We start from the raw sequence: 26175 nt of genomic DNA, 5'->3' as shown, positions 1-26175 counted from the left end.
TCTAACCATGATTTTGGTGGCTAAATATAAACATTTTCGATCAAACTGTATATGCATGTTGTAATGTGATGTTACAGGAGTGTCATCGGAAGAATTCTGAGAAGGTTAGTGAAAAAATTAATATCTTTTGGCGATGTTGACTTTTATCGCTCACTTTGGCTAGAATCAATGCTGGGCTGCTAATTGCTATGTGCTAAGCTAATATAACGATTTATTGTGTTTTCGCTGTAAGACACTTAGAAAATCTGAAATATTGTCTGTATTCACAGGATCTGTGTCTTTCGATTCGTGTATGCTGTGTATTTTTACGAAATGTTTGATGATTAGTAGTTAGGTAAACACGTTGCTCATTGTAATTATTCTAGTCCATTTGTGATGGTGGGTGCAATTGTAAACTATGAAGTCTACCTGAAATATGCACTTTTTTCTAACAAAACCTATCCCATACCATAAATATGTTATCAGACTGTCATCTAATGAGTTTTTTTGTTGGTTAGGGGCTATAAATATCTTAGTTTAGCCGAATTGGTGATGGCTACTGGTGTTGGTGGACAAATAAAAGATGGTGGATTATGCTAATGTGTTTTTAGGTAATAGATGTACATCTTTACATATTGTGTCTTCCCTGTAAAACATTTTAAAAATCGGAAATGTTGACTGGATTCACAAGATCTGTGTCTTTCATTAGCTGTATTGGACTTTAATGTGTGAAAGTTAAATATTTTAAAAAAATATTTTTTTTGAATTTCGCGGCACTGGTTTTTCAGTGGGGGGGGGGGGGGGGTGTGCCGCTAGCGCCACGCTGATCCTAGACAGGTTTAAGTAAGAATTTCACTGTTAGTCTCCACATGTTGTTAATGAAACATGTGACAAATAAAATAAAATACCAGGCAAGTCTAACCCATGAGTTGACCAGCCAAAATGTCAGGGTTAGAGGTTTGTAAGCCTGTTCTATTCATTCTGATTTCTATGCCCATGAGCTAACCGGATTGAATACACCCGTGAGGTAGAGAATGTTGCTGTTCCAGGTGGTCTATATGGCCAAAGGTATGTGGACACCACTTCAAATTCGTGGATTTAGCTATTTCAGCCCCACCCATTGCTGACAGGTGTGTAAAATCCAGCACACAGCAATGCAATCTCCATGGACAAACATTGGCAGTAGAATGGCCAGTACTGAAGAGCTCAAGGACTTTCAACGAGACACCGTCATAGGATGCCATCTTTCCAACAAGTCAGTTCGTCAAATCTCTGTCCTGCTAGAGCACCATGGACAATTGTAAGTGCTGTTATTGCGAAGTGGAAACATCTAGGAGCAACAACGGCACAGTCGTGAAGTGGTAGGCCATAGAAGCTCACAGAATGGACCGCTGAGTGCTGAACCGCATACCGTGTAAAAATCGTCTGCCCTTGGTTGCAACACTCACTATCGAGTTCCAAACTGCCTCTAGAAGCAACATCTGCACAAGAACTGTTCGTCGGGAGCTTCATGAAATGGGTTTAGCCACACACAAGCGTAAGATCACCTGATGCGCAATGCAAAGCATCGGCTGGAGAGGTGTAAAGCTCGCCGCCATTGGACTCTGGAGCAGTGGAAACGCATTCTCCGGAGTGATGAATCACGCTTCACCATCTGGCAGTCCGACGGACAAATCTGGGTTTGGCGGATGCCAGGAGAATGCAACCTGCCTCAATGAACAGTGCCAACTGTAAAGTTTGGTGGAGGAGGAATAATGGTCTGGGGCAGTTTATGGTTCGGGCTCTTAGTTCCAGTGAAGGGAAATCTTAACGCTACAGCATACAATGACATTCTAAACAATTCTGTGCTTCCAACTTTGTGGCACCAGCTTGGGGAAGGCCCTTTCCTGTTTCAGCATGTCACGCCCTGGCCTTAGTATTCTTTGTTTTCTTTATTATTTTAGATAGGTCAGGGTGTGACATGGGGAATGTTTGTGTTTTATCGGTTTTGGGTGGTTATATGGTAAAGGGGGTGTTGGGTGTAGTGTATGGGTTTGTGTTGAGTGTATGTGTCTAGCTGTGTCTATGTTGGTGTAGTTGTCTATGGTTGCCTGAATGGGTTCCCAATTAGAGACAGCTGATTTCTGTTGTCTCTGATTGGGAGCCATATTTAGGGTAGCCATAGGCTTTCGTTTGATGTGGGTAATTGTCTATGTTATACGTTTGTAGCCTGTGTGTACTACGTTTTATTAGCTTCACGGTCGTTTATTGTTTTGGTTAGTTCGTAAGTGTTTTTGTTTCGTTTTGCCTTCTTCTAAAATAAAAGAGATGGCTTATTTTCCAAATGCTGCGTTTTGGTCCGTCAATCCTCCACACGATCGTGACACAGCATGACAATTACCCGTGCACAAAACAAGGTCCACTCAGAAATGGTTTGTCGAGATCGGTGTAGAATAACTTCAGTGGTCTGCACAGAGCCCTAAACTTAACTCCATCGAACGCCTTTGGGATGAATTGGAACACCGACTGCGAGCCAGGCCTCATCGCCCAAATCAATGAGTAGGTGTTTCCAAACGTTTGACTGGTACTGTACACATACTCAACAATGGACCAAATATGATGATTAGTAAACACAATGTTGAGAATCTTAAAGCCAGGCAACACAGGCAAAAAACTGATGTTGCTTCCATCTGTCAATTTTCTGATTTGGGGATATTTTGCAACTATAACTTCCATACTTTCATAAAATGTACAAATAAATCGGCAATAATGTATATAAATATTTTATTCTTATAATTTTATCCCAACTCTGTCAAACTACACCTACCATAAATGTCGTTCTTGATAGCATGTTTCATGTATAACTTCAACTGCTATTTTTACAACTCTCCATGTTGAATCATATCATTCAAAAGCTTGTTTTCCAGTGCATATAGTCCATACACGTCTATATTCTTTGTAGACATAGGGCTGAAAGATTATTATTATTATTTATTTTTTTAATTTAAAATACATTTATTTTATTCATAATACAAAAATCAACTTACATTGCTACATCAAACATGTCTAGCAAACCAAACACAGGTATTAACAATGCTCAAACATACAAAAAATATAAATACAAATAAAATACAAAAAATTAACAATTTAAGTGCAATTATATTCACTCTGAAAATATCTTATTATAATGATTCATGAAGATGTTATTCTTTTTGTTATTCACTAGGGTTAGTGTTTTAATAAGATCATTAAATTCAATCAGAAAAATTGGTAATTTTGGTATAGAATTTTGGAGAGAAAAAATTGTGTATAAAGTATTTGGCAACAAGAATAAAACAATTAACAATCATTTCAGTGGTTTTGCTTTCATTGCAATAGTAACATATTATATACTTTATGTTAAAATTATAGGCAGTGTTCATAATGTTAAATAAGTACTTTGCAAGGTTTTCCCAAAATTCTGACACAAATTTACATTCAAAGAACAAGTGAGACAGATTCTCACCTTCTTTTTCACAGAAAACGCAGATATTATCAATAGCCACAAATTTGGAAATCATAGAATTACATGGATATATCTTATGTAAAATTATGAAGTGCACTTCCTTAACTTTGTTTGGTATACAGTATTTGTAAGGCCTTAACCATGCATTTTTCCAGACAATGTTAGGAATAAGCATGTTCAAGAAAAACTTTCCTCTCAGTGTAAGTTGGTTTTGTGAATGAAGAATTTGTCTTGTATATTTATTACAACAAGATTTCTCAAGTAAGCCCACGCCTTCCAATCTGAGTTCTGGATAAACTTTGATCATTCCCAAAATTAAGATGACTTTTCATAAGTGTAGTTAGACCACTGGGAACGGCTTTGATCACAGAAATAAACTCTCTGAAAGGTATTGGAAACTCTTTCAATGTTATAAATTGTTCATATGTGAGAATATTACCCTTGTTGTCGAAAATATCAAGAACAAAGTCAATATTCCTCTCATGCCAGCTGGGGTAGAACAATGACTTATTCCTTACAGTTATGTCTGAATTATTCCACAAAAGAGCTTTATGTGGGGAAAAATTGTGCAGGAAACATATTTTCCAGGCCAGTAAAGCTTGTTGGTGAAACCTAGCCAATTTAGCAGGTCATCTTTCAGGAATATAATTACATTTCAGTAAAAATTGAAGACCTCTCAATTTATTAAACACATTATTTGGAATGAAAAACCATATTGAATCAGTATCGAGCAAACATTTTTTCAACCAGTTTATCTTGAAAGTGTTATTTATGTCAACAAAATCCAACACTTCTAGACCGCCTTCAGCTCTTGTTAGAAAGGACATATTTTTTTAGTTTGTGAGACTTATTTTTCCAGATGAAGTCAAGAAAGAAAGGTCTTATTGATCTCTTTACAAGTAGCTGGATTTACACATACCGATAATGAGGGGTACACAAAACGAGACAGTCCCTCTGCCTTGGACAGAAGTACTCTCCCAAGTATAGAAAGATCTCTTTGTAGCCAATTATTCAATATATTTTTAGTTCTCTTAATTTTAGGAGAGAAATTCAAATGTTGTCTGAGGGCTGAAAGATGAGTAATTTCCTGACAGGCGATTTGTTACTGGCATTTACAGGCCCTTTCCGGTAACCTGATTGGTTAAAATGCCTCATGTGCCGCGCAGCACTTACTTGTTTGAAAATATCTCCCGCGAAGAATCAACGTAAAGAAAGACAAAATGATCTCGAAGAATATACATACAGTATGGGAATAAAAATAGACGATCTCAGTTAGCCAATGCGAGAAAAGTATTGAATGAAAGAAAACATGTGCCTGATCCGCCGATCGAGGCAGTGGCAGTACAGGTAGAGGAAAAGGAGGTCGCCCGCAGCAGCGCGTTGAGACGCAAATTAGTTGTGATGAAGATGACAACTAGCAGCGATCAACCAGACAGCAGTCTCAAATAAACCAACTTGCACATGATTTGATTTCCCCTAAGTGTCTAAACACTTAACTGACAATCACCATAGACTTCACCAACTAGTGATTCTGTAATTATGTCATGATAGAACGCGCAGACTGAAGGTGATCGTGATGCATTTAGGAGGAGTGTTTACACTTCTTCCAGGCTGCAGGAGTGCTCCAGGGGAGATGTGGCATTTGATATGAATGTGAGGATGGTTCTTCTCTAGCCTATGAACTTGGACTTGGTTATGCAGCTCTAAAGAAAATAAGCAAAGTCCTAGGGTTCATTCCTTTCTTCTCAGCTCAGAGACATAACAGGAGAATGACGGGTAAATAAAAAAGGGAGAGTAGCCCATTATTGTCAGTGACTTGCTGTGTATAAATACTATTTATTTCCTTGCTCCAGCAAATGTATTCAAAGTTAACAAAACAGAGTGATATGAAAACAGCCGTACAATGAGACTGTCACACAGGCTTACAGTGTCATAGGGCTGTAGCCTTTACATAAAGGAAATACATGCTGATATGCTAATATTTACATAGGGCAGGCAACATGCTGATATTTAGCACTGCAGTTATGTCTGTAATGTCGACAGACATAATAAGTGCCCCCCCCCCCCCCCCCATTTTAGTTGCAGAGATTCAGAGAGGGCTACAGTCAATGGAGAGTGCTGCAAATACAATTAAAAGAGCAATATACGCAGATATAGACCCAGGCATAGCAGAGTTGCTGAAGGAGGATGAGGATGCCATCATAGACATTCATGTATCCTTCGATGGCCCTTGGCACAAGAGAGGATTCACTTCCAACTACGGGATAGGTGTGTGCATTGGTGCTGGTACCAGCGAGCCATAGAAAATGGTGAAGCTCCACCCTGTCACAAAAACCTTGGAGGCCATACATTTTTTAATAGAGAGGTTGCACAGAAAATGGTACCTGTATATCACAGGATGTCAAACGATAACGTCTTCAAAAGAATGTAGCACGGAGGAACCCAGAATGCAAATGAATGGCTGAACTCTGTAATATGGTCGCGATGTCCCAAAACTGTGTTGGGCAAAAGCCGCATTGACGGAGCAGCCAGTATTGCAGTAGCCACGTTCAACGAGGGAGCCACTGCTATACCAAATGTGATGAAGAAATTGTGGCTTGTCAGCACTTTGGTGAAACTGGAGCAATCAGAGAGGAGTTGTGAGAGCTGATGCTGCTTCAATGGAGCGTGCCAAGCGTAGGCGCAGGTCCCATGACATAGTCAAGAAAGTAAAGCGTCAACAGCAACAACTCAAAGAGGGCCTTACATATGGGGCAGGCATAGCTGATTAATGTTCTGCACATTTCAACAGCCATACAAAATCATTGTATGTGACAAATTGAGCAAAGTGATATGAGAATTTGCCCAAAAATGCATATTTGCTGAACAGACCAGCATTCAAAGCATATTCTCTATTGCTTGAAACAAATGTATTAAACGTGCTAATGTATTTGTAAAAGGTATGTTTGATGTTTATTTCTCAGTTTAGAAGTGATATATGAATAAGAGTTTAATTCATGTGACGTAAATGGTCATGTTTATGGAAAGTACATTTTAATTGCATTAACCTATCTTTATAGGCAATCGGTCATGGAGAGGGCACGACAAAGTCTATTCCCCCCCAGGAAACTAAAAAGATTTGGCATGGGTCCTCAGATCCTCAAAAGGTTCTATAGCTGCGACAACGAGAGCATCCTGACTGGTTGCATCACTGTCTGGTACAGCAATTGCTCGGCCTCTGACCGCAAGGCACTACAGAGGGTAGTGCGTACAGCCCAGTACATCACTGGGGCTAAGCTGCCTGCCATCCAAGATCTCTACACCAGACGGTGTCAGAGGAAGGCCCTAAAAATTGTCAAAGACCCCAGCCACCCCAGTCATAAACTGTTCTCTCTACTACCGCATGGCAAGTGGTACCGGAGTGCCAAGTCTAGGACAAAAAGGCTTCTCAACAGTTTTTACCACCAAGCCATAAGACTCCTGAACAGGTAATCAAATTGCTACCCAAACTATTTTCATTGTGTGCCCTCTCAACCCTTCTTTTACACTGCTGCTACTCTCTGTTTATCTTATATGCATAGTCACTTTAACTATACATTCATGTACATACTACCTCAATTGGCCTGACCAACCAGTGCCTCCGCACATTGGCTAACCAGGCTATCTGCATTGTGTCCCGCCACCCACCACCATATATGCATAGTCACTTTAGCCATATCTACATTTACATACTACCTCAATCAGCCCGACTACTCTCGCTACTGTTATAGCCTCGCTACTGTATATAGCCTTGCTACTGTTATTTTTCACTGTCTTTTTACTGTTGATTTTTTTTCTTTATTTACCTATTGTTCAACTAATACCTTTTTTGCACTGTTGGTTAGAGCCTGTAAGTAAGCATTTCACTGTAAGGTCTACTACACCTGTTGTACTCGGCGCACGTGGCAAATAAACTTTGATTTGGTTTGCTCAAAATGACATGTTCCCGGTGCGCCAATTCATTTTTCTCTGTCGTCAAAGGATGTACATTTCCATTATTCCACACACAGGTTTTTAGGCCTTATAGGCAGACTTTTACAGAGGCTCTTTTAGATATCTTGTCATCGTTTTGATTTGAAGTGTCATTTTATGTGTAAATATATGCAAAATATGCATCCATCATACATGAAGTGTTTTAAAAATAATTCCATGAAATTACAATATTTTGAATAACTGATCTGTAAAAGTCTGACCATTGAGTGTCTTATCACAATAAAACAACAAAAAACAGTCTGCCTTGAAGCTATGTGTTGAAAAACAGATTAGCATAATATGCAAATTAGTGCATATTTAAGGCCGGCTTGGCTCATTTGCATATTTACATTTTACAATAAATAAAACATGTAATACAATAATATCTTGTATGTATACTTTCAACTGGTAAAGTTTCAGTCTGATGAGAGTAAAGAAATAAAAAAATCCCTATTAGCCTGTGGTGCCTGGCCTTAAATCAGAGTTCATGCCTGAAAAGTATTATTAGAATGAGAGATACAGTGGCAAGAAATAGTATGTGAACCCTTTGGAAATACCTGGATTTCTGCATAATTTCGTCATAAAATTTGATCTGATCTTCATCTAGGTCACAACAATAGACAAACACAGTTTGCTTAAACTAATAACACAAACAGTTATACGTATACAGTATGTCTTTATTGAACACACCGTGTAAATATTCACAGTGCAGGGTGGGGAAAGTATGTGAACCCTTGGATTTAATAACTGGTTGACCCTCCTTTGGCAGCAATAACCTCAACCAAACATTTTCTGTAGTTACGGATCAGACCTGCACAATGGTCAGGAGGAATTTTGTAACATTCCTCTTTATCAAACTGTTTCAGTTCAGCAATATCCCTGGGATGTCTGGTGTGAACTACTCTCTTAAGGTCATGCCACAGCATCTCAATCGGGTTGAGGTCAGGACTCTGACTGGGCCACTCCAGAAGGCGTATTTTCTTCTGTTGAAACCATTCTGTTGTTGATTTACTTCTGTGTTTTGGGTCGTTGCCCTGTTGCATCACTCAACTTCTGTTGAGCTTCAATTGGTGCACAGATAGCCTATATTCTCCTGCAAAATGTCTTTATAAACTGGGGAGTTCATTCTTCCGTCGATGATAGCAAGCTGTCCAGGTTCTGAGGCAGCAAAGCAGCCCCAAACCATGATGCTCCCTCCACCATACTTTACAGTTGGGATGCGATTTTGATGTTGATGTGCTGTGTCTTTTTTTCTCCACACATAGTGTTGTGTGTTCCTTCCAAACAACTCCACTGTAGATTCATCTGTCCACAGAACATTTTGCCAGTAGCGCTGTGGAACATCCAGGTGCACTTTTGCAAACTTTTTTGGGACAGCAGTGGCTTTTTCCTGTTTAGTGTTTTACGCATCGTAGACTCGTCCACAGAGATGTTAGCATGTTCCAGAGATTTCTGTAAATCTTTAGCTGACACTTTAGGATTCGTCTTAATCTCACTGAGCATTCTGCGCTGTGCTCTTGCAGTCATCTTTGCAGGACGGCCACTCCTAGGAAGAGTAGTAACAGTGCTGAACATGTCCTCAGATTAAACAAATCTAAAGTTCTTCCAGAGAAACATAAGCGTAGCGCTCATGACTATTCATGACTATAATAAGTTACCGACTCTCTACCCATGCTTTTCATTACATCAGTCTTTCCCGCGGTCCATTTGTTTTGGGTTGGTATATAGTAGAATTGGGTCTGACATTTCAATCCAGACTCCCTGCTGTTTCATTTTAGCATTGCTATCACACAGTATCATTCAGCCAATGCCTTTGATTGAGCTTTCACTTTCACTTGTTTTATTATGAGCAGTAGCGGGAGATTGGACGACAAAATGCGCTCAGATTGGACGACATGCTTATTACGTACTCAGTATCCTATCCTAGACACAGACTAAACCAAGTCTGAAAAGGTGATAGCCTGAAACAGCTTTACACATATCCTACAGCACGTTGACCAGATATACACTAAAACCCTTTTGGTTGCGTGGAGGTGTTTCTTTGTCTCATTGACATCCTATGGAATTAGTTATGATATACATGTAGGTAGCACATTAAACAAAACACTTAATGTGATTTCATATAAAGTTCAATTTGATCCTGTTCCACTGAACGGTTTATCAAATATCTAAAGTGTTTATGCACATTGACACAGACAAATGTGTTATTACTCACCAAATGGTCTATTCCGATACTGTTCCATCCTAGCATTATGGGTAGGAAGGATATAAAGGTGGGGATTACCCAGCATCCTCCTAACATAAGAGCCACTCTCAGTGGTGTCATCTTATTCCTGTAGACCAGTGGCTGGCAGCAGATGGCATAGTACCTGTAGAATGAGAGAAAACACTATTATAAGAGATGGGGTAGAGGGAACTACAGGGCATTTAGAAAGTATTCAGACCCCTTGACTTTTTCCACTTTTTGTTACATTACAGCCTTATTCTAAAATTGATTAAATTGTTGTTGTTTTTTCTCATCAATCTACACACAATACCCCATAATGACAAAGCAATTTTAGCAAATGTATTAAAAAAAACTGAAATATCACATTTACATAAGTATTCAGACACTTTATTTTCAGGTCTCTCCAGAGATGTTAGATTGGGTCCGGGCTCTGGCTGGGCCAATCAAGGACAATCAGAAAATTGTCTGGAAGCCACTCCTGCGTTATCTTGGCTGTGTGCTTCGGGTCGTTGTCCTGTTGGAAGGTGAACCTTCGCCCCAGTCTGAGGTCCTGAGCGCTCTGGAGCAGGTTTTCATCAAGGATGTATCTGTATTTTATACCGTTCATCTTTCCCTCGATCCTGACTAGTCTACTAGTCCTTGCCACTGAAACTTCCCCACAGCATGATGCTGCTGCCACCACCACACTTCAACATAGGTATAGTGCCAGGTTTCCTCCAGACATGACGCTTGGCATTCAGGCCAAAGAGTTCAATCTTGGTTCCATCAGACCAAAGAGTCTTGTTCATGCCTTTTGGCAAACTGAAAGCGGGCTGTTGTGCCTTTTACGGAGTAGTGGCTTCTGTCTGGCCACTCTACCATAAAGGCCTGATCGGTGGAGTGCTGCAGAGATGGTTGTCCTTCTGGTAGGTTCTCCCATCTTCACAGAGGAACTCTGGAGCTCTGTCAGAGGGACCATCGGGTTCTTGATCACCTCACTGACCAAGGCCATTCTCCTCCGATTGCTCAGTTTGGCCGGGCTACCAGCTCTAGGAAGAGTCATGGTGGTTCCAAACTTCTTCCATTTAAGAATGATGGAGGCCACAGTGTTCTTGGGGACCTTCAATGCCACACAAATGTTTTGGTACCCTTCCCCAGATCTGTGCCTCGACACAATCCTGTCTTGGAGTTCTACGGACAATTCCTTCGACCTTGTGGTTTGGTTTTTGCTCTGGCATACACTGTCAACTGTGGGACCTTATATAGACAGGTTTGTGCCTTTCCAAATCATGTCCAATCAATTGCATTTACCACAGGTGGAGTCCAATCAAGTTGTAGAAACATCTCAAGGATGCTGTTGGAAAAGGGAAGGGGTCTGAATACTTTCCGAATGCACTGTATATACTGCATGATTACATTCAGCTCAAGCTTTTCTTTCATTAGACAAAATGCTGTTCAACAAGTGTATCTTTCATGTGATACAAGTGTATCTTTCATCACTTTGTGGAAAAATACATTATCCTTGTGATAAAGACAGATGAAAGGTATATTTGTGATCCCAAAAGGTTTGATGATGCTATCTAAAGTATTTTTGACATGTTAAGAGCATACTGTACCTGAGAGTTTTGCTTTATCTCTGACATTTTAGACATCAAAGCTCTCTACCTCTCTGCCGGGAAAGTGCTATTAGAGGGAAAGTGCTATGATCATTAAATTATTTGCAACAAGAATTTGGTTTCTAAAATCCCTGAAATGTCTTCAGCCACAGATTGCTACTTGGCCTGGCTGTACCCTCTGTCTGTAGAGATTGAGAGGTTAACCCTACCTGATGTCCCAGAGACCTCGAATTTGGACTTCCTTTTGCTCTTTAATGGCCTTCAGGTTACAACATGACCACATGTCAAAGCTCTCAGATGTGATTGCTTTATGATTGATTTTTAACTGATCGTTGACATATGACAGTTTAATGAATTCCTATTTCACTAAATAAAAAACACTGAGATGGATCATTCCTTGCATATGTTGGCACAATTTCACCGTGTAATATTTTCCCCACTGGATGGGGTTCAGCTCAAACATCACATGAATACCCAACCGGGTCACGGGGTGGCCGCCCAGTCGGTAGACCTATGGATGAGCAGCTTGTCACGTAGACTTTGATGTAGGCTCTAGAGTGTTAAACCTCTCCCTCTCTGACTAGCTAGTCTGGGTACCAGTCTCTTTAGCTAACGTTCCACTCCTTGCCACTCATGTAATTCGCCAAACAGACGGATTTACGGCATAGTTGCTGATTGGCAGTTGGAAACATGACAACGTAATGGAACATAGGCTGCACACAAGATTAGAATTTTAAGAATAACAACAAACAATACCGTTACGACCCGGCGAGGTAATTCCCTTGAGAGAAGGCGGTGTCAATGCAAGATCATGTTGTTCAACGTGGCTAGAGAGGACTCCATAATGAAAGAGAGAAATAATGATATGGAAAATATTAGACTACAAGAATCAATCGAGCTGAGTTTGCTTCAGTTGTGTCCCGTTGATAAGAAAACAAATGCAAAACTTGCACCTGTCATCATTCGCACATCATTTATGCTGATCATCAGGATTTGCTTAACTTTTTACAATTTTGTTATGCTCATTTCAGTTATATTATTTGTTCCTCCTCTCTTATTAAATGGAATCCAGACAGGCTACTTTAGAGAGAATTAGAGAACTCACACACACACACACACCCCTAAAAGGACCCATCAATCTTTATTTTATTGAACTTTTATTTAAGTCAGTTAAGAACAAATTCTTATTTACAATGACGGCCAACCCCGGCCAAACCCTAACCCGGATGACGCTGGGCCAATTGCGCCGCCTTATGGGACTCCCAATCACGGCCGGTTGTGATACAGCCTGGAATCAAACCAGGGTCTGTAGTGACGCCTCTAGCACTGAGACGCAGTGCCTTAGACCGCTGCAATCCTGTCTCCGAGCTCTACGGACAATTCATTCAACATCAAAGCTTGGTTTTTAATCTGACATGCACTGTCAACTGTGGGACCTTATCTGTGTGCCTTTCCAAATCATGTCCAATCAATTTAATTTACCACAGGTGGACTACAAGGATGATCAATGGAAACAGGATGTATCTGAGCTCAATTTCAAGTCTCATAACAAAGGGTCTGAATATTTATGAAAATAAGGTATATCTTTTTTAATATAATAAATTAGCAAAAAATTAAAAAAAACAATTTTCGCTTTGTCATTATGGGGTATTGTGTGTAGATTGCTGAGGAAATTGTTTTATTTAATCCATTTCTTTCAGCTGCAGGGACTGTGAGACTAGTCAGGATCAAGGCAAAGATGAACGGAGCAAAGTACAGAGAGATCATTGATGAAAACCTGCTCCAGAGCACTCAGGACCTCAGACTAGGCGAAGGTTCACCTTCCAACAACACAACGACCCTAAGCACACAGCCAAGACAACGCAGGAGTGGCTTCAGGACAAGTCTCTGAATGTCCTTGAGTGGCCCAGCCAGAGCCCGGACTTGAACTCGATCGAACATCTCGAGAGACCTGAAAATGGCTGTGCAGCAACGCTCTCCATCCAACCTGACAGAGCTTGAGAGGAACTGCAGACAAGAATGGGAGAAACTCCCCCAAATACAGGTGTGCCAAGCTTGTCGCATCATACCCAAGATAACTCAAGGTTATAATTGCTACCAAAGTACTGAGTAAAGGGTCTGAATACTTATGTAAATGTCATATTTCAGTTTTATTTTAAAATAAATTAGCAAAAAATTCTAAAAATCAGTTTTTGCTTTGTCATTATGGGATATTGTTTGTAGATTGATGAGGGGAAAAAGTATTTAATCAATTTTAGAATAAGGCTGTAACCTAACAGAAGTCAAGGGGTCTGAATACTTTCTGAAGACACTGTATATATACAGTTCAAGTAGGAAGTTTACATACACTTGGAGTCATTAAAAATATTTTTTCAACCACTCCACACATATCTTGTTAACAAACTATAGTTTTGGCAAGTTGGTTAGGACATGTACTTTGTCCATGACACAATTATTTTTTCCAACAATTGTTTTCAGACAGATTATTTCACTTATAATTCACTGTATTACAATTCCAGTGGGTCAGAAGTGTACATACACTAAGTTGACTGTGCCTTCAAACAGCTTGGAAAATTCCAGAAAATTATGTCATGGCTTTAGAAGCTTCTGATAGGCTAATTGACATCCCTTGAGTCAATTTGAGGTGTACCTGTGGATGTATTGCAAGGCCTACTTTCAAACAGAGCCTCTTTACTTGATAATGGAAAAATCTAAAGAAATCAGCCAAGACCTCAGAAAAAAAAGTTGACCTTCACAAGTCTGGTTCATCATTGGGAGCAATTTCCAAATGCCTGAAGGTACCACGTTCATCTGTACAAACAATAGTATGCAAGTATAAACACCATGGGACCACGCAGCCGTCATACCGCTCAGGAAGGAGACGCATTCTGTCTCCTAGAGATGGACTTACTTTGGTGAGAAAGTGGAAATCAATCTCAGAACAACAGCAAAGGACCTTGTGAAGATGCTGGAGGAAACAGGTGAAAAGGTATCTATATACAAAGTAAAACGAGTCCTATATCGACATAACCTGAAAGGCCGCTCAGCAAGGAAGAAGCCACTGCTCCAAAACCCCCATAAAAAAGACAGACTACGGTTTGCAACTGCACATGGGGACAGAGATCCTACTTTTTGGAGAAATGTCCTCTGGTCTAAAGAAACAAAAATAGAACTGTTTGGCCATAATGACCATCGTTATGTTTGGAGGAAAAAGGGGGAAGCTTGCAAGCCGAAGAACACCATCCCAACGGTGAAGCACGGGGGTGGCAGCATCATGTTGTGGGGGTGCTTTGCTGCAGGAGAGACTGGTGCACCTCACAAAATAGATGGGTACATGAGGAAGGACAATTATGTGGTTATATTGAAGCAACAAATCTCAGACATCAGTCAGGAAGTTAAAGCTTGATCGCAAATGGGTCATCCAAATGGACAATGACCCCAAGCATACTTCCAAAGTTGTGGCAAAATGACTTAAGGACAACAAAGTCAAGGTATTGTACTGGCCATCACAAAGCCCTGACCTCAATCCTATAGAACATTTGTGGGTAGAACTGAAAAAGCATGTGCGAACAAGGAGGCCTAGAAACCTGACTCACTTACACCAGCTCTGTCAAGAGGAATGGGCCAAAATTCACCCAACGTATTGTGGGAAGCTTGTGGAAGGCTACCCGAAACGTTTGACCCATGTTAAACAATTGAAAGGCAATGCTACCAAATACCAATTGAGTGTATGTAAACCTCTGACCCACTGGGAATGTGATGAAAGAAATAAAAGCTGAAATAAATAATTCTCTCTACTATTATTCTAATATTTCACATTCTTAAAATAAAGTGGTGATCCTAACTGACCTAAGACAGGGATTTTTTACTAGGATTAAATGTCAGGAATTGTGAAAAACTGAGTTTAAATGTATTTGGCTAAGATGTATGTAAACTTCCGACTTCAACTGTGTGTGTGTGTATATATATATATATATATATATCTATTTGAGGAAATAAGCACTTTGCTCTTGTGTGCTGGATATAAAATAGGATACAGCATTCACAACGAATTGGTGGGAAAGTTTGAATGGCAGTCCGCTCCTACGTCTTCTGGTAGGAACGGCCTGCCAGGTAGGATGCAATCCAAGAGTGCGCAGAGTCTGAGACACCCAGCACTGAGAGGGTGGAGAGGAGGATCTGATGGTTCACAGTGTCGAAGGCAGCAAATTTTTATTTTCGTTTAACCTTTATTTAACTAGACAAGTCACTTAAGAACAAATTATTATTTTAAAATGACGGCCAACCCCAGCCAAACCCTCCCCTCACCCGGACGACGCTGGGCCAATTGTGCGCCGCCCTATGGGACTCCCGATCACGGCCAGGTTGTGATACAGCCCAGGTTCGAACCAGGGTCTGTAGTGAGGCCTCTAGCACTGAAATGCAATGCCTTAGACTGCTGTGCCACTCGGGAGCCTGGATAGATCTAGGGAGGATGAGAACAGAGGATAGAGATATAGATTTGGCAGTGAAGAGAGCACCCAATGATACAGAGAAGAGCAGTCTCGGTTGAGTGACCCGTTTTGAAGCCTGACTGGTTAGGGTCAAGAAGTTAATTCTGAGAGAGATAGCAAGAGAGTTGTTCAGAGACAGCACACTCGAGTGTTTTGGAAAGAAAATAAATAAGTGATACCAGTCTGTACTACTGTCCCCTGTCTTCTGAGCTGAATATTCCGAGGCCACAGGCTCCCCACAGCCAATCAGATCTTCCATCCCTGGGGATTATTCAGTCTCTCTCTCTCTCTCATCCTGCTCTGGCCAAACACCATTGCTGTAGTCGCTCACCCCTCGGCTTGGTGAGATATTCCTGGCATGTGTTCATCACACCCTGATTTTGTCCTGGCAAAACTGGGGCCTACTGTAAGGGATCACAAAACACAAGTCTCTCTGTCTCACTGTGCCACAGCATTGCCCGCTGCAGCCCATTGCAGCCCGCCACATCTTCAAGGCACTACTATATTTACTCTCACTCTCATTGTTGATTTGACTCTGTCACCCTGAAGTTGTTTTCATGACTCAGAGGGGTGTTAGTGAGGTCATTTCATATTTCATTGGAGGTGAACTGAACTGGAGCCACCAACTGTTCACAACATAAATACATGAGCAGACCACCCGATTGGTCCGTCCGATGCACAAATCTGACACATCTGAAAGAATGTTTACCCAGAGTTCTATGCAGCATCTTACCTCAGTTTTGTACTAGGATGCTTTTTATGTGCCTGGCCTGTGTCTCTTGAGTAATGAGTACAGCATGACTGTATAAATAAAATGTTTGTGAGTCTAGGTTAGATGGAGCATGGCTGTATGTGTGCACTGTGCTGCTTTTCGTCTCACCTAGCCAAAACCCGGCCTGTGTGTCAGAGGGCCAGAGGCACAGCAGCAGTGTGGATTGTTGACAGCAGCTGGCTTATTGAGCTCACTTTGGCAACCAATAGCTACTTATAGGACATATAACAGAGCCTCAATGGAAAACAGATGGGACCAACAAACCAGGCACATAAACTTGAATTACATGTGATCCATGTGATCAAGTTTGCTGCAGTAAGTAGTCAAGGTTGGAGTTTAATTTAAGAGACAGGAATGAACAGTAAAAAATGAAATAAAAAATCCTCACTCCTCGGATGGCTGCGTTTAATGACGGAGAAATGAAAAGTGTGACCAATCTGCGTGTGAAATTAGGGAGCACAACATGCTTCACTTCTCCCCTTCATCCTAAATGCCGGTTGTCAATGTTTCAACGATCCATCATTCATTTAAAATGCTCCTTCATGTCTTAAGCTTGGATGGAAAACGGCATTATAGGAAGATGTGTAAAACTAAATTCCAAGCTCTGCTGGCACCACACAAATGTATACTGAACAAAAATATAAACACAACATTTCAAAGAGTTTACGGAGTTACAGTTCATATGAGGAAATCTGTCCATTTAAATAAATTCATTAGGCCCCAATCTATGGATTTCACATGACTGGGAATACAGATATGCATCTGTTGGTCACAGACACCTTAAAAAAAAATGGGTCTCACAATGGGCCTCAGGATCTCGTCACTATGTTTTTGTGCATTCAAATTGCCATCGATAAAATTCAATTGTGTTCGTTGTCCGTAGCTTATGCCTGGTCCTACCATAACCCCACCGCCACCTTGTTCACAACGTTGACATCAGCAAATTGCTCGCCCACATGAAACCATACACATGGTCTGCGGTTGTGAGGCCGGTTGGACGTACTGGCAAATTCTCTAAAATGACGATGGAGGCGGCTTATGGTAGAGAAATCAACATTAAATTCTCTGTCAACAGCTTTGGTGGACATTCCTGCAGTCAGCATGCCAATTTCACGCCCTCAAAACTTGAGACATCTGTGGCATTGTGTTGTGTGACAAAACTGCACATTTAGAGTAGCATTTTATTGTTCCCAGCACAAGGTGCACATGTGTAATGGTAATGTTGTTTACTCAGCTTCTTGATATGTCACACCTGTCAGGTGGATAGATTATCTTGGCAAAGGATAAATGCTCACTAACAGAGGTGTAAACGTATGGAACATTTCTGTGATCTTTTATTTCGGCTCATGAAACATGGGATCAACACTTAACATGTTGCCTTTATATTTATGTTTAGTAAATGTTGTGGAGAAATTAACCTGAAGGCAAATAAAAAGCAGACATCTGTGCTGTACGAGCAGAGACCAAAGCGCTAGCTATGAACATTTTATTTAAACTCTCTTCTATGAACGAGAAACAGATTGTCCGTTCAGGGTCACTGCGCTCTCTTGCCCTTTTTAAACGTACCACTCTTAGTAAAACATAATTGCTCATGTAGCCTTTCTATTGTGCTGATCTGATATATACAGTTGAAGTCGGAAGTTTACATACACATTAGCCAAATACATTTAAACTCAGTTTTTCACAATTCCTGACATTTAATCCTAGTAAAAATTCCCTGTCTTAGGTCAGTTAGGATCACCAGGCCAATTGGAGAACAACAAAATGACTCTCGGCTACAACGCATGTAAACACACTATGTAAACACACTATGCTTTCTAAATCAGTTTAACTGCAGAATAGAATTTGAACATTTAAGGCTTGAGGGGCAGATTGGAAATATGAGAGGAGAGAGAGACGTGTTTTAAACCCTTTTAAAGGAAAAGACATAGCTAATATTGTTTTACGCGATAACTAAGTGACGCCCAAAGAGCTGCCATTTCTGTTGCATTTTTCTTACGCATAAAGATTTGTGAAATGGCCAAAATGAGTCTGTTTCTCTTTTCTGGCTAGACTCATGAATGTCTAAACTGGCTGGTAGCAGTCCTGGCTTACTGGAACTTCCCCTGGTGCTTGCAGCTTGACGCACGCAAGTAATAATCCACACACTAGAGTTGTGCAATATACAGGAGAGCTTACTTCACTTCACTGAGGGATGAAATGATGAATAAACGGAACCGTCCCACATCACAACATTCATTCTCAAATAATGAATTCCACCATTCACCTTAAACACATTTCCTTTTCGTATACACTCTTGTCTCTATGGAATGGTGTGTACTCTCAATAAAACATCTCTAGAATATGGCCAGCAAAATTCCATCTGCCATTAACATTAATTGAAGAGCTCTCAGTGGGTTAAACTTAAAAGCCATCTCTTCTCTGGGGAGAAGTGGAGAGCAAGAGAGAGAGAAAGAGAAAGAGAAAGACACACTCAGAAGAAAAGGCCCTTTTCATGCAAAATACTCTCTCTCTCTCTCTGTCCTACTGTCTGACCCTTTGACCCCAGTAAGAACCTTTCCAGAAACCGGGAACATTACCAGAACATTACCTAAGATGTCCATTAAATTAGTTAGGTTTTATATAACATTAGGATTAACCATCCCAAAAACAAACATTTTCAAAAATGTGTTCTCATTAGGTTTCCAGGTAATGTAATAACACAATATACCAGTAATGTTCTTAGAAGATGTCACACCCTGGCCTTAGTTTTCTTTGTTTTCTTAATTATTTTAGTTAGGTCAGGGTGTGACATGGGGAATGTATGTGTTTTTGTAGTGTCTAGGGTGGTTGTAAGGTTTAGGGGGTTTATTAGAGTAGTTGGGTTTATGTTTAGTATAGAAGTCTAGCTGTGTCTATGGTTGAGTGTAGGTATCATAGGCTTTAGCTGTTTGTGGGGAATTGTCTATGTTGAACGTAAGTAGTTTGTGTGTGCACTTGCGTTTGTAGCTTCACGGTCGTTTGTTGTTTTGGTTAGTTTGTGTATAGTGTTTGTTTCGTGTTTTTCCCTCTCTTACAAAATAAAGAGATGTATTTTGCATACGCTGCGCCTTGGTCCACTGTCATTTAAGAAGACGACCGTGACAGAAGATATTGCTGCAACAAAATTAGGGAGCAATAGAAGTGGTTCTGAGGAAATATTACATCAACGTTCTGCTAATGTTGATGGATATGTTATTCAAAGCACCCATAACAACAAGCAGGAAATATTCCTACAATGGTCTCATAAAGTTATAGTGTGACATTATGACATGATGGTTCCAATAACGTCCCCTAAACATACTTCAGCAATAAAACGTTAGAGCAATAGAAGTTGTTCTAAAAAAACATTCCTGGAATATTCCGCTAATGTTGATGGAGATAGTACCGCTAACACCAATAACAACAAACAAGAAGCGACGACTAAACAGTGGTAGGCCTGATTACTGACAACGATGAGACAGCCTATAGGGAGGAGGTCAGAGACCTGGCAGTGTGGTGCCAGGACAACAACCTCTCCCTCCATGTGAGCAAGAGGAGCTGATTGTGGACTACAGGAAAAGGCGGGCCGAACCTTTCCCCATTAACATCGACATGGCTGTAGTGGAGCAGGTTGAGAGCTTCAAGTTCCTTGGTGTCCACATCACCAACGAACTATCATGGTCCAAACACACCATTACAGTCGTGATAAGGGCACGACAACACCTTTTCCCCCTCAGGAGACTGAAAAGATTTGGCATGGGTCCCCAGATCCCCCAAAACTTTACAGCTGCACCATCGAGAGCATCCTGACTGATTGCATCACTGCCTGGTATGGCAACTGACTGTAAGGCGCTACAGAGGGTAGTGCGTTGTCCAGCATATCACTGGGGCCAAGCTTCCTGCCATCCAGGACCTATATACCAGGCGGTGTCAGAGGAAAGCCAATAAAATTGTCCAATTCTCTAGTTACCCAAGTCATAGACTGTTCTCTCTGCTACCACACGGCAAGGGGTATTGGAGCGCCAAGTCTAGGACCAAAAGGCTCCTTAACAGCTTCTACCCCCAAGCCATAAGACTGCTGAACAGTTAATCAAATGGCCAACCGGACTATTTACATTGAACCCCATTTGGTTTTACACTGCTGCTACCCGCTATGTATTATCTATGCATAGTCACTTTACCCCTACCTACATGTACAAATTACCTCGACTAACCTGTACCCCCCTCGCACATTGACTCGGTACCGGTACCTCCTGTATATTGCCTCGTTATTGTTATTTTATTGTGTTACTTTATTATTTTTTACTTTAGTTTATTTGGTTAATATTTTTTTAACTCTTTCTCGAACTGGATTGTTGGTTAAGGGCTTGTAAGTAAGCATTTCACGGTAAGGTTGTATTCGCCGCATGTGACAAATAAAGTTTGATTTGATTTTTAAAAAGCTGCGTTAGACAGGATTACCAACACTTACTGACCAGCTCAACCAAACAGAAGCGTGCTATATGGCAGACCAATCCAAACTCATCTCAGCATGTCCAGCTTACTCATTATCTCAGCCAATCATGGCTAGCGGGAAGGTTTCTGTTTTTTTCTGTGGCTAAACCAACTAGGCTCGTAATTTAATCATTTTTTTTCTATTTACAAATGGCATACACGTTTGTTATTCAGGCACATGAACTTTCACATGTTCAAGAAGGCATTTCTGCCCAAAAAGCATTTTGATGAAGAAAAAAAAAGTTAAAACGGCTATCCTGTGTAGTGACCAGCGACATATGCACCTAGTTTCCTGGAACGGGTCACATTTGTGTCGGCATAGGCAGACGTTGCAATTGGAGGATGCATTTTAAGGATATTCTATAATGATATTTAATAGGCTACATCTGTCGATACAAACTGTCATGACTGTCCTGTGAGGATCACAATGGGTCAGATCAGCTTGGCAATGACTGACAATAACCAGACCTTCTCTCACCCACAGAAAAGGGGAGGAGAGGACTGGGCCGGTTTGACAGTTCACACCGTGTTGTAAATTACAGGAGAAGGGTGGGCTCTTTCTCACCCTTTAGTGTCAACAAAGGAATGCCTTTGTTTCACAGATAGAGTTTCAAATGGAAAAACGAACACGGTTAAAACACGGTTAAAAGTGGATACTGGAACAATATTTCTAACATAACAATGTGGGGAATGTTCAGTGAGGAACTATAGAAAAAAATGAATGTCACATGGGTTTTCATTTTGTGATGTCATTAAAATTGCATGGACGAAAACTGTATCTTGGAAAGTATATCCCCTTTATCTGTCAAGTTTCCATCCAATACATTGGGCATATAATATGACAAATTATGAAAGTAGTTTTGTTAAGATATGAATGTGATTTTTTTCTCCTATGCATTGCCAACGAAGTTAACGTCCGACCAGGAGACATGAGGTGTTAGCTACATGTTTGAAATGGTTGGAACTTTGAACCTTAACACGTTGTGAAGAAATAAACTCACCTTCTTTTAGACCCGAGAGAGAGAGTGAGCTGCAGCTCATGTCCATAGTGGTCTGAATCCTGAACCCTGCATAATGTGTAGGCTAGAAGCTCACTTACCAGACAATCACTGGTACGGCTGATTAGCTGTCCTAAGTCAGATATCGAGGGAAGCAAATCTAAGAGGGACCATCCTACTACGCTTCAAACCATCCCATCCTACTACGAGTCTCAAATCACCCTATTCTCCGACAATCATCACCAATGGGAATCGTCGACACGGCTGGCTGTCTTCCAGAGTGAACAACAGTAGAAGAGACGGTCCGGAACCCTTACAAGCGTGCCGCTGAATGGCCAAACCACCTCCTTCCTAAACGGGCGGCAGTTCATGTGCAAGAATAGTTATAGAATGTACCCGGATTAGTGTCCCTTTTTCTCTGTCTCACTTTTTCCCAATCTTCTTCGCTGTGTATTAAGCCGTCATATTGTCAGTCTGCTAGGGACTTTCTTCTCATGTATTAAGTGTGGATGTTATCCAGTTTTCTCATTTTAGTTAGCTAGTAAATAAATAATTAAACCAATTGGTGTAGTGCTGAATCATGACCAAGGCTGGGTGTTTTGCAGATGCATGAGTTTAGGACTGTTCAGAATGATGATATGATAAGAGGTAATTATTAATAAGATGACTGTTTATCGATTGAATAGATATATACCTTACAGAGTTTAATTCGGGAGATGGTAACTCTTTAAACAACCTCTTCCATGGTGCCCCAAATTCTAATGAGTTAATTGTTACATTATTAATTTAATCGGGTAACAATTAAACATAAAGTTGATTAAATAAATAACAGTCATCAGATGAATGAAAGTAAAGTCACAAAAAAATGTTAAGAAATTAGGACGTCATTAAATAATATATGGGGGGGGTGGTACTCTGTAGGCTACACGGCCCCGGGAATGTCCCGCAAAATCATCCTGTTTTCCAGCATTTGGGTATTTTAAATGTGGTCACCCTACCCACAATGTTCCCACCAGACTGTTTCCACAACCTAATGAAACATTCTGGGAACCTTTAAAGAACAGTGGGAACGTGTGGGAACGTTCTTGAAACGTCAGGTGATTTTTTTTAAACAAACATTGTATAATCATCTGCACAACTGGACAGTTTTTGTGTTATCAGAAAGAACATTTCCTGAATGTTCTGGGAACTTTCACAGAACCAATGTTTGTTTCCTGGGATTATTATTGCAACGTTGCTTCCAAAATAATAACTGCAGGGGATGGAGTGACGCAAGCCTATCTGTCTCTGCACCCAGAGCTCAGCTGTCCTAAATTAATGAATACGCTTATGCTGGGCTCGAACATAGAAAGCATTTTGAATTAACTAGCTACTATGCAATACTGTAGAAATGCAGATCCTATTTTTGTGTATGGTTAGTCTTCTGAGAAGCTGTGTCTATATTCCCCAGCAGCTTTTTAGAACTCATATTAAAGCATTCATATATTAATGCATATTTTTCCTGTAATTCTTTAAAAGCATGTTCCCTTCATTTCCCATTTGCTTTCATCATCAGACTCGTGAATCGTTTTAATGTGGTAAATTAGGATGGTAAATAAAGTGGGTCGTATCTTTAGAGGAAATTAAATCTAAATAATTTATGGCCGGCACATTGTGTCTCTCAACACCGCAAGCCAGCCAGTTACTATGAATGGCTAATAGTGCTGTTTGCACACACTCTGCACAAGCTTTGCTCTCTGTCCATATAATTGAATGAAACAACAATTTCCTCCTCTGCAGTGAGACAAGATCAAGAACACACTTGTATGGTGGGTGTCACGACCTGACCTTAGAGAGATTTTATGTCTCTATTTTGGTTTGGTCAGGGTGTGGTTTGGGTGGGCATTCTATGTTCTATTTTCTATGTTTCTTTATTTCTATGTTTTGGCCGGGTATGGTTCTCAATCAGGGACAGCTGTCTATCGTTGTCTCTGATTGGGAATCATACTTAGGTAGCCCTTTTTCCCTTTTGTGTTTGTGGGAAGTTGACTTTTGTTAGTGGCACTTATGCTCTGTAAGCTTCAAGGTTGTTCTTTCGTTTCTTGTTTTGTTGGCGACATTCTAATAAAAGGAGAATGTACGCTCACCACGCTGCACCTTGGTCCACTTCTTTTGACGGCCGTGACAGTGGGAGAGCTGAAGCATAGGGAAACTGGAGCATATAGGGGGGTGTACATACACTATATATACAAAAGTATGTGGACACCCCTTCAAATTAGTGGATCTGGCTATTTCAGCCACACCAGTTGCTGACAGATGTATAAAATTGACCACACAGCCATGCAGTCTCCATAGACAAAAATTGACAGTAAAATGGCCTTACTGAAGAGCTCAGTGACTTCAAAGTGGCCCAGTCATAGGATGCCCCCTTTCCAACAAGTCAGTTTGTCAAATTTCTGCCCTGCTAGAGCTGCCCCGGGTCAACTGTAAGTGCTGTTATTGTGAAGTGGAAACGTCTAGGAGCAACAACGGCTCAGCCGCAAAGTGGATTGAGATGTTCAATGAGCAGGTGTCCACATATATTTGGTCATATAGTGTATGTAAGCCCAGCATATCACACTATCATACAACTATTTCAATGTCTCATACAGTAGTCCTCAGAATTTTGGGGAGTTTATATTTAACCTTTATTTAACTAGGACTGTCAGTTAAGAACAAATTCTTATTTACAATGACAGCCTAGGAACAGCCTTGATCAGGGGCAAAACAACATACTTTTACCTTGTCAGCTTGGGGATTCGATCTAGCAACTTTTGGTTACTGGCCCAACGCTCTAAACACTAGGCTACATGCTGCATCTTGATAAAGTCAATTACAGGAAGTGCCATCCTACTGTAAGTCAGTTAATAAAATAGGATGGTAAAATGTGTTGATGGTTTGATACTGTTAGTACGATACTAAATACTATATCTACTGACTTCATGTTGGCATCGTTCCAAGCCAGTTGTTGAGCAGTGGTGCTTACCTGTCCAAAGCAATGCAACATAGGTGTAATATGGAGGCTGTTGTCAACAGTACATCTAGAGATGTCCGGACCAGGCAGAAGGTTTCTCCATAAATCCAGTTCTGGTGAATCAGTTCTATGGCACCAAACGGCATCACCAGCACCGACACCATCAGGTCTGCAAAGGCCAGCGATACTATGAAGTAGTTGGTCTTGATTTTCCTGGGAGAGAATTGAGTGAGAGGTATCTTATTGGCTATATGTTTAAAGATGATGTCCATTGTTAACTTGAAACAGCATAGGTGTATCATATGGTAGAGTGTATGATAAAGGAATGTGGTGGAAAAATAATAAATAATCCAGAACACATTGAAAAGAACAGAAGAGACTGTCTACTAGAGGTAAATGCATTTAAACATACAATATTATAGGCTTTTGTTAGGTGAGAGTATGTACAGAGGTATGCACTAAACTATTTAATTGTTTGAATTGTCTGTTACACATGACAACAGATTTGCCATATAAATATGCTTTCACCATACATCTTGTAAATCTCCACCTTGAACTAAATATTGGTAATAACTGAATGAAATTGAGAGAGAGAGAGAACCCCTTACAAAAAAACATTTAAAAAATAGCTTGTAAAAGTGAGATTTTCACAGTTGGAGTTGTCTTACCTGTGACAAATGTGATTTTCACATGAATGTTTTCTTACATGTGAAACTGCAAATTAGATGTTCATTTTCACATGTGGAATTGTAAGTTCACATGTGAAAAACAATCACATGTAAAAATCTAATTTGCAGTTTCGTATGTGAATAACTTTCACATGTGAAAATCTTACTTCACTTGTGGAATTTCAAGTTAAAATGTGAAAAACAATCACATGGAAGTTTTTCACTTGCGAAACTGCAAATGTGATTTTTACATGTGAATGTTTTTCACGTGTGAAAATACATTTCCACTTTTGAAAGTGAGATTATCACATGTGGAGTTTTCTTCAATGTGAACCTGAACATTTTGTTTTCACGTGATTGATTTTCACATGTGAACTTACAATTCCACAGAAACTGCATGTCCGATTTTCACATGAAAATCCCTAAATGTAATACATGTGTAAATATGAACATGTATTGAAAATCCCTAAATGTAATACATGT

At 40.4% G+C, this 26175-nt stretch overlaps 1 protein-coding gene across 1 annotated transcript in view; it reads right to left on the bottom strand.

The window, feature by feature from the left end:
• LOC129857883 (5-hydroxytryptamine receptor 4-like) overlaps window positions 1-26175 on the bottom strand; it is a 181413-nt gene that overhangs the window by 65451 nt on the left and 89787 nt on the right. Inside the window, exons 4-5 of the mRNA XM_055926558.1 lie at window positions 25037-25237; window positions 9669-9822 (exon numbers count right to left, since the gene is read on the bottom strand). Of these exons, the coding sequence (XP_055782533.1) occupies window positions 9669-9822; window positions 25037-25237 (355 nt within the window). The remainder of the gene's footprint in view (window positions 1-9668; window positions 9823-25036; window positions 25238-26175) is intronic.

The sequence above is a fragment of the Salvelinus fontinalis genome, chromosome 6, assembly GCF_029448725.1.
Source record: "Salvelinus fontinalis isolate EN_2023a chromosome 6, ASM2944872v1, whole genome shotgun sequence".
NCBI classification, from domain to species: domain Eukaryota; kingdom Metazoa; phylum Chordata; class Actinopteri; order Salmoniformes; family Salmonidae; genus Salvelinus; species Salvelinus fontinalis.
Note: the sequence above shows the minus strand (reverse complement) of the source record. Positions and strands in the feature narration are given on the sequence as shown.